The sequence below is a fragment of the Mercenaria mercenaria genome, chromosome 6 (assembly GCF_021730395.1).
Source record: "Mercenaria mercenaria strain notata chromosome 6, MADL_Memer_1, whole genome shotgun sequence".
Taxonomy (NCBI): Eukaryota; Metazoa; Mollusca; class Bivalvia; order Venerida; family Veneridae; genus Mercenaria; species Mercenaria mercenaria.
The window spans coordinates 40,352,831-40,364,971 of NC_069366.1; the positions used below are offsets into that span (position 1 = coordinate 40,352,831).

The 12,141-nt window shown below is 38.5% G+C and overlaps 1 protein-coding gene across 6 annotated transcripts in view; it reads left to right on the forward strand.

The window, feature by feature from the left end:
* The window catches only part of LOC123549122 (repressor of RNA polymerase III transcription MAF1 homolog), a 131,706-nt gene that overhangs the window by 47,279 nt on the left and 72,286 nt on the right, over positions 1-12,141 (forward strand). For all 6 annotated transcript variants that reach the window (XR_006686003.2, XR_008371325.1, XM_045336958.2 and 3 more), the window contains exon 3: positions 5,332-5,494. Coding sequence is in view for 4 of the 6 variants with exons in the window: in XM_045336958.2 (XP_045192893.1) it covers positions 5,332-5,494 (163 nt within the window). In the remaining 2 variants the exon portion in view is untranslated. The remainder of the gene's footprint in view (positions 1-5,331; positions 5,495-12,141) is intronic.

Here is a 12,141-nt window from a genome sequence, read left to right on the forward strand (position 1 = left end):
ACCTAGTGACCTACTTTCACATTTCTAAAGCTACAGCCTTCAAATTTGGACCACCTGCATAGTTTTGTGCACCAAAAAAAAATTTGACCTTGACATTAACCTAGTGACCTACTTTCACATTTTTGAATGTGCAGGCTTCAAATTTGGACCACATGCATAATTTCGTGTTCGGAAATGATATTTGACCTTGATTTTGACCTAGTGACCTACTTTCACATTTCTCAAGCAACAGCATTCAAATTTGGACCACATGCATAGTTTTGTGTACCGAAACAAACTTTGACCTTGACATTGACCTAGTGACCTACTTTCACATTTTTGAGGGTACAGGCTTCAAATTTGGACCACATGCATAGATTTGTGTTCTGAAGTGAAATTTGACCTTGATTTTGACCTAGTGACCTACTTTCACATTTCTCAAGTTACAGCCTTCAAATTTGGACCACTTGCATAGTTTTTTGTACCAAAATAAACTTTGACCTTAGGATTGACCTAGTGACCTACTTTCATATTTCTCAAACTACAGCCTTCAAACTTGATGCACATGCATAGTTTTGTGTACAAAGAACTTTGTCCTTGAAATTGATCTAGTTACCTACTTTCACATTTCTCAAGCTACAGCTTTCAAATTTGGACCACATGCATGGACCACATGCACAGTGTTGTGTACGGAAATGAAATTTGACCTTGAGCTGGTCAATAAGTCTTGAAATTTGGAACACTCAAAAATGGCACATTGGTGGGCGCCAAGATCACTCTGTGATCTCTTGTTATAATTGACCGTAGGGAAAAACCAAGACCACTTTTCTGTGGTACAACATAGATGCTACTTTCAAATTTTAGGTGTATTTTAAGGTATCTCTACCTGGTAAGGAGTTTTTATGTGAATTTAGAAAAACAAAAGAATTACAATAATAACTACCACAAAATTAAAATTCCATTTGCAAATACAGGTGCTAGTGTAAAGAAACTTGCTGTGACGGGCGTATATTGTGACATTCTGGCACTCTTGTTTTTCTTGCTCTTTTCATTTATGTAATCTTTTTGTGAATTTTTTCAGCATCAGTAGGTATAGATAAAAATGAAAAAACACATTGCGACAAAAAACCCCCACTATTTTTGTATGAATGCATAGTATTACAATGCTATAAAGTTTGAATGAAAAAGTTATTAAATATCACTCTCATACAGAGCTAAAAACATTTTTTTTTCCATGGTACAAAGTGATGAAAACTTCTAAAAATTTGTCAAGAAAATATAAGAATTAGATCTAGATTTAATTTAGAAAGTTTGCTAAAAAATGGCTCAGGTGACATTTTTTTTCTAAATTCAGTAAATAGTTCAGTGCCATTATTATGTCTCCGACCACACAGTGGTGTGGGAGACATATTGATTTACTCCAGTCTGTGTGTGTCTGTCTGTCACAAAGCTTGTCTGCTCTGTAAGTCGAACATTTCTTGTCCGATCTTCACTAAACTTGAACAAAATGTGTTTGCCTATAAGACCGTGGCCAAGTTCGATAACTAGCCAAATCTGCTCAGGTACTTTTGAATTGTCGCCCTTGACTTACTGATTGGATCCACTTGTCCAGACCATCTAATTGGATCTACTCCTCTAGACCATCTAGAGAAACTAGACATTTTTCATAGGGGCAGTTGTGGGAGGCATGCACTTTTCTCAAAAGCATCTCTAGTTATGCCCCCCTTTGAAAAAGGAGGGGTATATTGTTTTGCAGATGTCGGTCGGTAGGTCGGTCGGAATGTACACCTATCCATTTCCGGATGATAACTCAAGAATGGTTGGGCCTAGGATCATGAAAGTTGATAGGGAGGTTGGTCATCACCAGTAGATGACCCCTATTGATTTTGAGGTCAGTATGTTAAAGATCAAGGTCACAGTGACCCTGAACAGTGAAACAGTTTCCGGATGATAACTCAAGAACGCTAAGGCCTAGGGTCACGAAAGTTGATAGGGAGGTTGGTCATGACCAGCAGGTGACCCCTATTGATTTTGAGGTCAGTATGTCAAAGGTCAAGGTCACAATGACCAGGAACAGTAAAATGGTTTCCAGGCAATAACTCAAGAACGCTTTGGCCTAGTGTCAGGAAAATTGATAGTTAGGTTGGCCATGACCAGCAAATGACCCCTATTGATTTTGAGGTCATTAGGTCAAAGGTCAAGGTCACATTGGCCAGGAACAGTTAAATGGTTTCTGATCTTCTTGTCCAAAACCATAGGGCCTAGGGCTTTGATATTTGGTATGTAGCAAAATCTAGTGGTCCTCTACCAGGATTGTTCAGATTATTTCCCTGGGGTCAAATATGGCCCCACCCCTAGGGTCACATGGTTTATATAGACTTATATAGGAAAAAACTTTGAAAAACCTCTTGTCCAAAACCACAGGGCCTAGGGCTTTGATATTTTGTATATGACATCATCTAGTGATCTTCTACTAAGATTATTCAAATTATTCCCCTAGGGTCAAATATGGCTCCGCCCTGGGGGTCACATGGTTTACATATACGTCTATAGGGAATAACTTGTCCAAACCGCAAAGTCTATGGCTTTGGTATTTTGTAATGTAGCGTCATATAGTGGTTCTCTACCAAGTTTGGTCAAGTTATCCCTCTCAGGTCAAATATGGCCCTGCCTCAGAGGTCAAATGGTTCATATAAACTTATATAGGGAAAAACTTAGAATCTTCATGTCCATAACTTACATCATTCAAATTTGGACCACATGTATAGTTTTGAGTGGCAAGATGAACCTTGACATGAGTTGACCTTGATCTTGACCTAGTGACCTACTTTCACATTTCTGTACCTACAGCCTTCAAATTTGGACCACATGCATAGGTTTGTGTACTGAAAAAAACTTTGACCTTGTAATTGACCTTGTGACCTACTTTCACATTTTTGAAGGTACAGGTTTCAAATTTGGACCACATGCATAGTTTTTTGTTCCAAAATAAAATTTGACCTTGATTTTGACCTAGTGACCTAGTTTCACATTTCTCAAGCTACAGCCTTCAAATTTGAACCACAAGCGTACTTTTGTGTACTGAAATGAACTTTGATCTTGAGATTGACCTAGTGACCTACTTTCACATTTCTGAAGGTACAGGCTTCAAATTTGGACTGTTGCATATTTTTGTGTTCTGAATTGAAATTTTACATTGATTTTTATCTATTACCTGCTTTCACATTTCTCAAGCTACAGCCTCCAAATTTGAAGCACATGCATAGTTCTGTTTACCGAAATGAACTTTACCTTGAGATTGATCTAGTGACCTGCTTTCACATTTCTCAAGCCACTGCTTTCAAATTTGGACCACACACACATTGTTTTGTACCTAAATGAAATTTGACCTTGATTTTGACCTTGAGCTAGTCTTGAAATTTGGAACATTCAAAAATGGCTCAGTGGATAGTGCCAAGATCAATCTGTAATCTCTTGTTAGGTTGATAGGTTAAAGGTCAAGGTCAGATTAAACCAGAATGATAGTACTTTTGTTTACAGTGAGCATATAATTTCTGTTCCTTGTGCAATTACTAAATGCATCAAGGGGGGCATTTCGTGTTCGACGAGCTCTTGTTTTCTTTTAATTTAGCATTTCTTAGATATGATATTTATAAATATTTGACATAACAAAAGGAATTCTAAATATTAAGTACAAATTTGCTCGATTGAAAAGTCTACATTAAATTCATATCTGAAATTTACTGTATCAACTTGTTCAGATTTACACATTTAATTGATTATTGTACCCACCGACAACAACGTTGTAAGGGGGGGTATACTGGTTTCAGGTTGTCTGTCTGTCTGTCCGCCCATCTGTCCATAGACACAATCTTGTGCACTCCATCTCTCCTCATCCCCTTGAGACAATTTTATGAAACTTCACACAAGTGATCAGTAACAACAGTAGTTGTGCATGGGTCATGTTAGGTTCTTTCAGAAAGAAAAAATTTGCAGAGTTACGGGACTTTGTTTTTTGTTACTATACTATATACGTAGACACAATCTTGTGCGCTCCATCTCTCCTCATCCCCTTGACACAATTTAATGAAACTTCACACAAGTGATCAGTAACAACAGTAGTTGTGCATGGGGCATGTTAGGTTCTTTCAGAAAAAAAATTTGCAGAGTTACGGGACTTTGTTTTTTGTTACTATACTATATACATAGACACAACCTTGTGCGCACCATCTCTTCTAATCCCCTTGACACAATTTAATGAAACTTCACACAAGTGATCAGTAACAACAGTAGTTGTGCATTTCAACAACAAAAATTGCAGAGTTATGGGACTTTGTTTCTTGTTGACATACTATGTACATACAGTCTGCATATGCAATCTTGTGCGCGCCTAATCTTCTGAACCCTTGCACACAATTTAATGAAGCTTCACACAAGTGATCAGTACCAACCCTAGTTGTGCATGGTGCATGTTACGTTCTTTTAGATAAATATTCTGCATAGTTATGGGACTTTGTTTTTTGTTACTATACTGTATACATACAGTCTATATACATAAAGTCCACATAATTATGCAAACTTGTGTGTGTCAGATTGGAATGTACTGTGCCAGTACATTCATCACCTTTAGTGATAGCTCTAGTTTATCATTCTTTTTGAAGACAGTACCAATCTTGTAGATATTGGCGATCTTTTTACATTTTTTTGTACAAGAGTTCAGACCGTCTGCGGAATCGGTTTCCGGGCAATTCATTTATTGAAATCGGCCATATTTGAAATAAATTTCGAATTAAATTTATAATAAAATCAAGAAATAACATATGCATAAGATCATACTGAAGGAGGTTTAAGTCTACATTCATGAAGTTAATCGGCTTTTTTCACACCGATTGGAAATTTCAAAATGGGGGCGGCTTATAACAGCGCGCCACAGTGAAATTAGATGACTTGTGATTTTAAATAAAGATGTGACGGTCTAAATTACAATAGATTTTAATGTTTTTGGTATTATTTTGAAGCTAAAACACTGAATTAATTAAATATGTACATGAATGGACAGAATTGGCTGATCTTTGGGCAGTCATAACATTTTAATATTTTTTGAACTACAAGCTAAAATCCGCACAATTTTAAAAAAAAATTTGGACTATCAAAAGAATTGTTAGGATCGGCAATGAAAAAATAGGGTCAGTCGGGTTAGCGGAAACGAGTAACTTTTTTTTAGGCCTGAATGACCAATCCATTTTAGAAATTTAGTATGGTTAAGTGGTAAAGATTGGTACCAAATTGAATATAAATTTTATGAAAACGGGATTCATTTGGATAATGACCACTCTAATTTTGAATTTTCAGGAGTTATGGAAGAAGCATGAGTGATGGTGAGTCCTATCTGTGTGATACAATCTCAACAAAGACACTCTTCTACCTGATCTCTACACTCAATGCCTCTTTCAACCCAGACTATGATTTCAGTAATGCTAAAAGTGAAGAATTCAGCAAAGAGCCTAGCCCTGAGGTAGTATTAATAATATTCTGTACTTTAATACCTTGCTGTTTTCAGTAAATTTGCAATTCTAATAGTACAGTTGAAGGAATTAGGCCAGTTGCCTATGACCTACTTACTACTGTTTGCAGATCAAATTGCCCTTTTACAATTTTTTTGAAAGTGATAGAGATCATAGTGTTATATGTTTATGTCAGAAAAGCGACAAAGCTGAAGCTATTTTTGTGCTCCCCCATGAGTGGTGGGGGCATATAGATTTGCTCTTGTCCGTGCGTCCGACCGAAGTTCGTGACACGTCTAGCTCAAAAAGTATTTGATATAAATTAATGAAACCTTGCTTGAGTCTTTATCATGATATGAACTTGCGCACCTATTTTTTGTCTGGCTCCAACCCCTAATTTTAGAGTTATGGCCCCTGAAATAGTCAAAAATGGACATTTTCACCTTGTGACATGCCTAGCTCAAGAAAGTATTTGAATTAGATTCATGAAACCTTGCATGAGTCTTAATCATGATATGATCTTGCGCACCTCCTATTTTTCATTTGGGTCCGCCGCCTTTTTTATGCCCCCGAAGGGAGGCATATTGGTTTTCAACTGTCCGTCTGTTCGTTAGTTAGTTTGTTCGTTCGTCACAACTTTAACTTTTTGCATGAAGGCAGTTTACTCGCGAACCACTGCACCCAGGACCTTCAAACTTCACATGCTGATAGTACTTATTGAGTACACCACCCCTACTGACTTTGGGGTCAAAGGTCAAGGTCACAGGGGCCAACGTTAACTTTTTGCTTGAAGGCACTTTACTCGCGAACCACTGCACCCAGGACCTTCAAACTTCACATGCTGATAGTACTTATTGAGTACACCACTCCTACTGACTTTGGGGTCACCAGGTCAAAGGTCAGTGTCACAGGGGCCAACGTTAACTTTTTGCATGAAGGCACTTTACTCGCAAACCACTGCACCCAGGACCTTCAAACCTTACATGCTGATAGTACTTATTGCGTACTTATTGGAGTCTTTATTGTGATGTGACCTTGCACACTTGGCATTCTTCTTGAGAATCTTAGCTCTTATTACAGAGTTATGGCCCTTGAAATAGCCAAAATAGTGGATTTTTTGTTTGTGATGCTCATAGCTCAAAAGGGATAGGGCCTAGAATAATGAATCCTTTGCATAAAATGTTTGTTGAGGCTTTACCCCATTAAGACTGCAAACATTTGAATTATTGCCCCTTATTTGTGACAAATGTACCAGTGGGGGCACACCATGTGTCCTACAGACACATTCTAGTTAGAGTAATTCTGACAGGTTAACCCCGCCCCACCCTGTAGCTTTTTACAGTATTTACCTTGTTGCTAAGAGTTGAATGCATCCTTTCTTTATCTATGACACACACACACACACTGAGCTCTGACTATATGTAAAAACAGGCCCAGTATCCCCTTCGTTGCATACTTTATAGATTGAAAAGAGGTACAATAGCGTGAATGTAATGGACATGTTGTTTAAAAAGAAAAAAATACTCATATTTCAACTATGTCCACATGGGAACATCGTTTTTAGCTCACCTGAGCAATACTCAGGTGAGTTTTTCTGATCGCTCGATGTCCGTCGTCTGTCTGTCGTCCGTCAACATTTAGCTTGTGTATTATGCGATAGAGGCTTTATTTTTCAACTGATCTTCATGAAATTTGGCCAGAATGATTACCTTGATGAAATCTAGGACGAGTTTGAAAATGGGTCATCTAGGGTCAAAAACTAGGTCACGAGGTCATATCAAGGAAAAACCTTGTGTAACTATGCGATAGAGGCTGTATTTTTCAGTTGATCTTCATGAATTAAGTCAGAATGATTACCTTAATGAGATACAGGCCGAGTTCAAAAATGGGTCATCAGGGGTCAAAAATAGGTCACTAGGTCAAATCAAGGAAAAACCTTGTGTATGTGATAGAGGCTGTATTTTTCAATTGATCTTCATGAAATTAAGTCAGAATGATTACCGCCGAGTTCCAAAATGGGTCATCTGGGGTCAAAAACTAGGTGACTAGGTCAAATAAAAGAAAAAACTTGTGTATGCGATAGAGGCTGTATTTTTCAATTGATCTTCATGAAATTTGGTCAGAATGATTGCATTGATGAAATCTAGGTCAGGTTTGAATATGGGTCATCTGCGTCAAAAAGTAAGTCGGGTCAAATCAAAGAAAAACTGTGTGTATGCGATAGTGGCTGTATTTTTCAATTGATCTTCATGAAATTAAGTTAGAATGATTGTCTTGATGAAATCTAGGTCAACTTTGAATATGGGTAATCTGGGGTCAAAAAGTAGGTCATTAGGTCAAATCAAAGAAAAACTTTGTGTATGTGATAGAGGCTGTATTTTTCAATTGATCTTCATGAAATTAAGTCAGAATGATTGCCTTGATTAATTCTAAGTCAGATTTGAATTTGGATCATCTGGGGTCAAAAACTAGGTCACTAGGTCAAATCAAAGAAAAAACTTGTGTGTGCGATAGAGGCTGTATTTTTCAATCGATCTTAATGAAATTTAATCAGAATGATTGCCTTGATGAAATCTAGGTTAAGTTTGATTATTGGTCATCTGGGGTCAGAAAGTAGGTCACTAGGTCAAGTCAAAGAGAAACCTTTGGTATGTTATAGAGACTGTATTTTTCAAGTGATCTTCATGAAATTTGGTCAAAATGATTGCCTTGATGGAATCTAGATCAAGTTTGAATATGGGTCATCTGGGGTCAAAAAGTAGGTCACTAGGTGAAATCAAAGGAAAACCTTTTGTATGCGATAGAGGCTGTACTTTTCAAATGATCTTCCTGAAAGTAATTCAGAATGATTGCCCTGATGAAATCTAGGTAGAATTTGAATATGGGTCATCTAGGATAAAAAAGTAGGTCACTAGGTTAAATCAAAGAAAAACCAAGTGTATGCAATAGACGCTGTATTTTTCAACTGATCTTCATGAAATTTTGTCAGAATGATAGCCTTGATGAAATCTAGTTTAAATTTGAATATAGGTCATCTGGGTTAAAAAAACTATGTCACTAGGTCAGATTAAAGCAAAACCTTGTGTACGCAATAGGGGCTGCATTTTACACTGGATTTTCATTAAATTTGGTCAGAAAGGTTGCCTTGATAAAATCTAGGTCAGGTTTGAATATGGGTTGTCTGGAGTCAGAAACTAGGTCACTAAGTCAAATCAAGGCAAAACCTTGTGTATGCCATAGAGGCTGTATTTTTCAATTGATCTTCATGAAATTTGGTCAGAATGATAGCGTTGATGAAATCTAGGTCAAGTTCAAATATTGGTCATCTTAGGTCAAAAACTAGGTCACTAGGTCAAATCAAAGAAAATACTTGTTTATACTCAAGGTTTTTGCTCCAATTTTAATGATAATTGGTCAGAATATTTTTATGCCCCCGGCATCTACTGATGCGGGAGGCATATAGTGATTGTCATGTCCGTCCGTCCGTCCGTTCGTCCGTCCGTACGAGGTTAACCAAATGGGACTGTTTCGTCTAGCATCAATACCCCTTACTAGAATGACTTGATACTAATGCAGATGTAACCTGTGACCATTCCCCATCTTCAAACATCACCTGACCTCAGTTTGACCTTGACCTCCGTTTGAACTTGGGTTGCTTTGTATGGGCCATCTCTTGGTTAACCAAATGGGACCGTTTCATCTAGCATCAATACCCCTTACTAGAATGACTTGATACTAATGCAGATGTAACCTGTGACCATTCCTCATCTTCAAACATCACCTGACCTCAGTTTGACCTTGACCTTAACCTCGTTTTGGACTTAGGTTGCTTTATATGGGCCATCTCTTGGTTAACCAAATGGGACTGTTTCGTCTAGCATCAATACCCCTTACTAGAATGACTTGATACTAATGCAGATGTAACCTGTGACCCTTCCTCATCTTCAAACATCACCTGACCTCAGTTTGACCTTGACCTTGACCTCGTTTTGGACTAAGGTTGCTTTATATCGACAAGGATGCCACAGGGGGCATCAAGCGTTTATTGAACGCAGCTTCTTGTTTTCCCATGAAATCACTAGGTCAAACACGTTTACACTGTTATGGTGTGTTTCTCAGGTGAACGACCTAGGGCCATCTTGGCCCTCTTGTTTGTTTTGACAATTACTGTCGACGAGGGAAAATATTTGCGTCTGGCCACGGTGTAGTTATACAGAGTTAGTTTTTGTTGCATATTTATAATTAATAAGTGACCTTATAACAGAGATTTAATGTAAACAAGCACTGAGCGACACAACATTTGTAATTCTTCTGCAGAATGCATCATAAAATCTTGGATATCGCTTTATGTTTTGGTCCGATTACTGTATCAACTTTTCCGGCACACATTATAAAACCTATTTTAGTCAGTATTTTGTATCTGCGGATTCATCATAAAATGTTCAGTAATTTATCGTGAATCTAAGTCCATTATTAGCCCACCATCATCAGATGGTGGACTATTCAAATCACTCTGCATCCGTGGTCCGTCCGTCCTTCCATCCGTTAACAATTTCTCATTATCGCATCTCCTCAGAAACTACCAGGGGGATTTTGACCAAACTTTGTCAGAATGATGTATTGGTACCCTAGTTTTGTCCCCCTGAAAATTGGACTGGTTCAACAATTTTTTAGTGAGTTATGGCCCTTTGTTTATTTCTATAATTTACATAGATTTATATAGGGAAAATCTTTGAAAATCTTCTTGTCCAAAACCACAGAGCCTAGGGCTTTGATATTTGGTGTGAAGCATCATCTAGTGGTCCTCTAACAAGATGATTCAAATTATTATGTCTCCCCCAGGAGACATATTGTTTTTGCCCTGTCCGTCCGTCTGTCCATCCGTCCGTCCGTCCGTACGTCACACTTCATTTCCGAGTAATAACTGGAGAACCATTTGACCTAGAACCTTCAAACTTTATAGGATTGTAGGGCTGCTGGAGTAGACGACTCCTATTGTTTTTGGGGTCACTCTGTCAAAGGTCAAGGTCACAGGGGCCTGAACATTGAAAACCATTTCCGATCAATGACTAGAGAACCACTTGACCCAGAATGTTGAAACTTCATAGGATGATTGGTCATGAAGAGTAGATGACCCCTATTGATTTTGGGATCACTCCGTCAAAGGTCAAGGTCACAGGGGCCTGAACATTGAAAAACATTTCCGATTAATAACTAGAGAACCACTTGAACCAGAATGTTGAAACTTCATAGGATGATTGGTCATGAAGAGTAGATGACCCCTATTGATTTTGTGGTCACTCCGTCAAAGGTCAAGGTCACAGGGGCCTGAACATTGAAAACCATTTCCGATCAATAACTAGAGAACCACTTGACCCAGAATGTTGAAACTTCATAGGATGATTGATCATAAAGAGTAGATGACCCCTATTGATTTTGGGGTCACTCCATCAAAGGTCAAGGGTCACAGGGGCCTGAACATTGAAAACCATTTCCGATCAATAACTGGAGAACCACTTCACCCAGAATGTTGAAACTTCATAGGATGATTGTACATGCAAAGTAGATGACCCCTGTCGATTTTGGGGTCACTCCCTTAAAGGTCAAGGTCACAGGGGCCTGAACATTGAAAACCATTTCCGGTCAGTAACTTGAGAACCACTTGACCCAGAATGTTGAAACTTAATAGGGTGATTGGTCATGCAGAGTAGATGACCCCTAACGATTTTGGGGTCACTCTGTGAAAGGTCAAGGTCACAGGGGCCTGAACATGGAAAACCATTTCCAATCAATAACTTGAGAACCACTCGACCCAGAATGTTGAAACTTCATAGGATGATTGTTCATACAGAGTAAATGACCCCTATTGTTTTTGGGGTCACTCCGTTAAAGGTCAAGGTCACAGGGGCCTGAACATTGATAACCAGTTCCGATCAATAACTTGAGAACCACTTGACCCAGAGTGTTGAAACTTCATAGGATGATTGAACATGCAGAGTAGATGACCCCTATTGATTTTGGAGTCAGTCAATTAAAGGTCAAGGTCACAGTGGCCTGTTCATGTAAAATCATTTTTTGGAAATAACTTGAGAACCACTTGACCTACAATGTTGAAACTTAATAGGATGATTGGACATGCAGAGTAGATGATCCCTATTTATTTTGAGGTCACTTGATCAAAGGTCAAGGTCACAGGAGCCTGAACAGTGACTTGAGAACTACTAGGCCAAGAGTGTTGAAATTTAGCGGGATGACTGGACATGCCAAGTAGATGATCCCTATTGCAGCCAACCATCAGTGTCTCTTTGACTTTCGCTCCTGACCCCTATTGTCTTCTTGCCTATAGGACTTTGCATTTGGGGAGACATGCGCTTTTTTACAAAAGCATTTTCTAGTTTCCCTGGGGTCTAATATGGCCCCGCCCCGGGGGTCACATGGTTTATATAGACTTATATAGGGAAAAACTTTGAAAAACCTCTTGTTCAAAACCACAGGGCCTAGGGCTTTGATATTTTGTATGTGACATCATCTAGTGGTCTTCTACTAAGATTGTTCAAATTATACCCCTAGGGTCAAATATGGCCCCGCCCCGGGGGTCATATGGTTTACATAGACTTATATAGGGAAAAACTTTGAAAATCTTCTTGTCCAAACCACA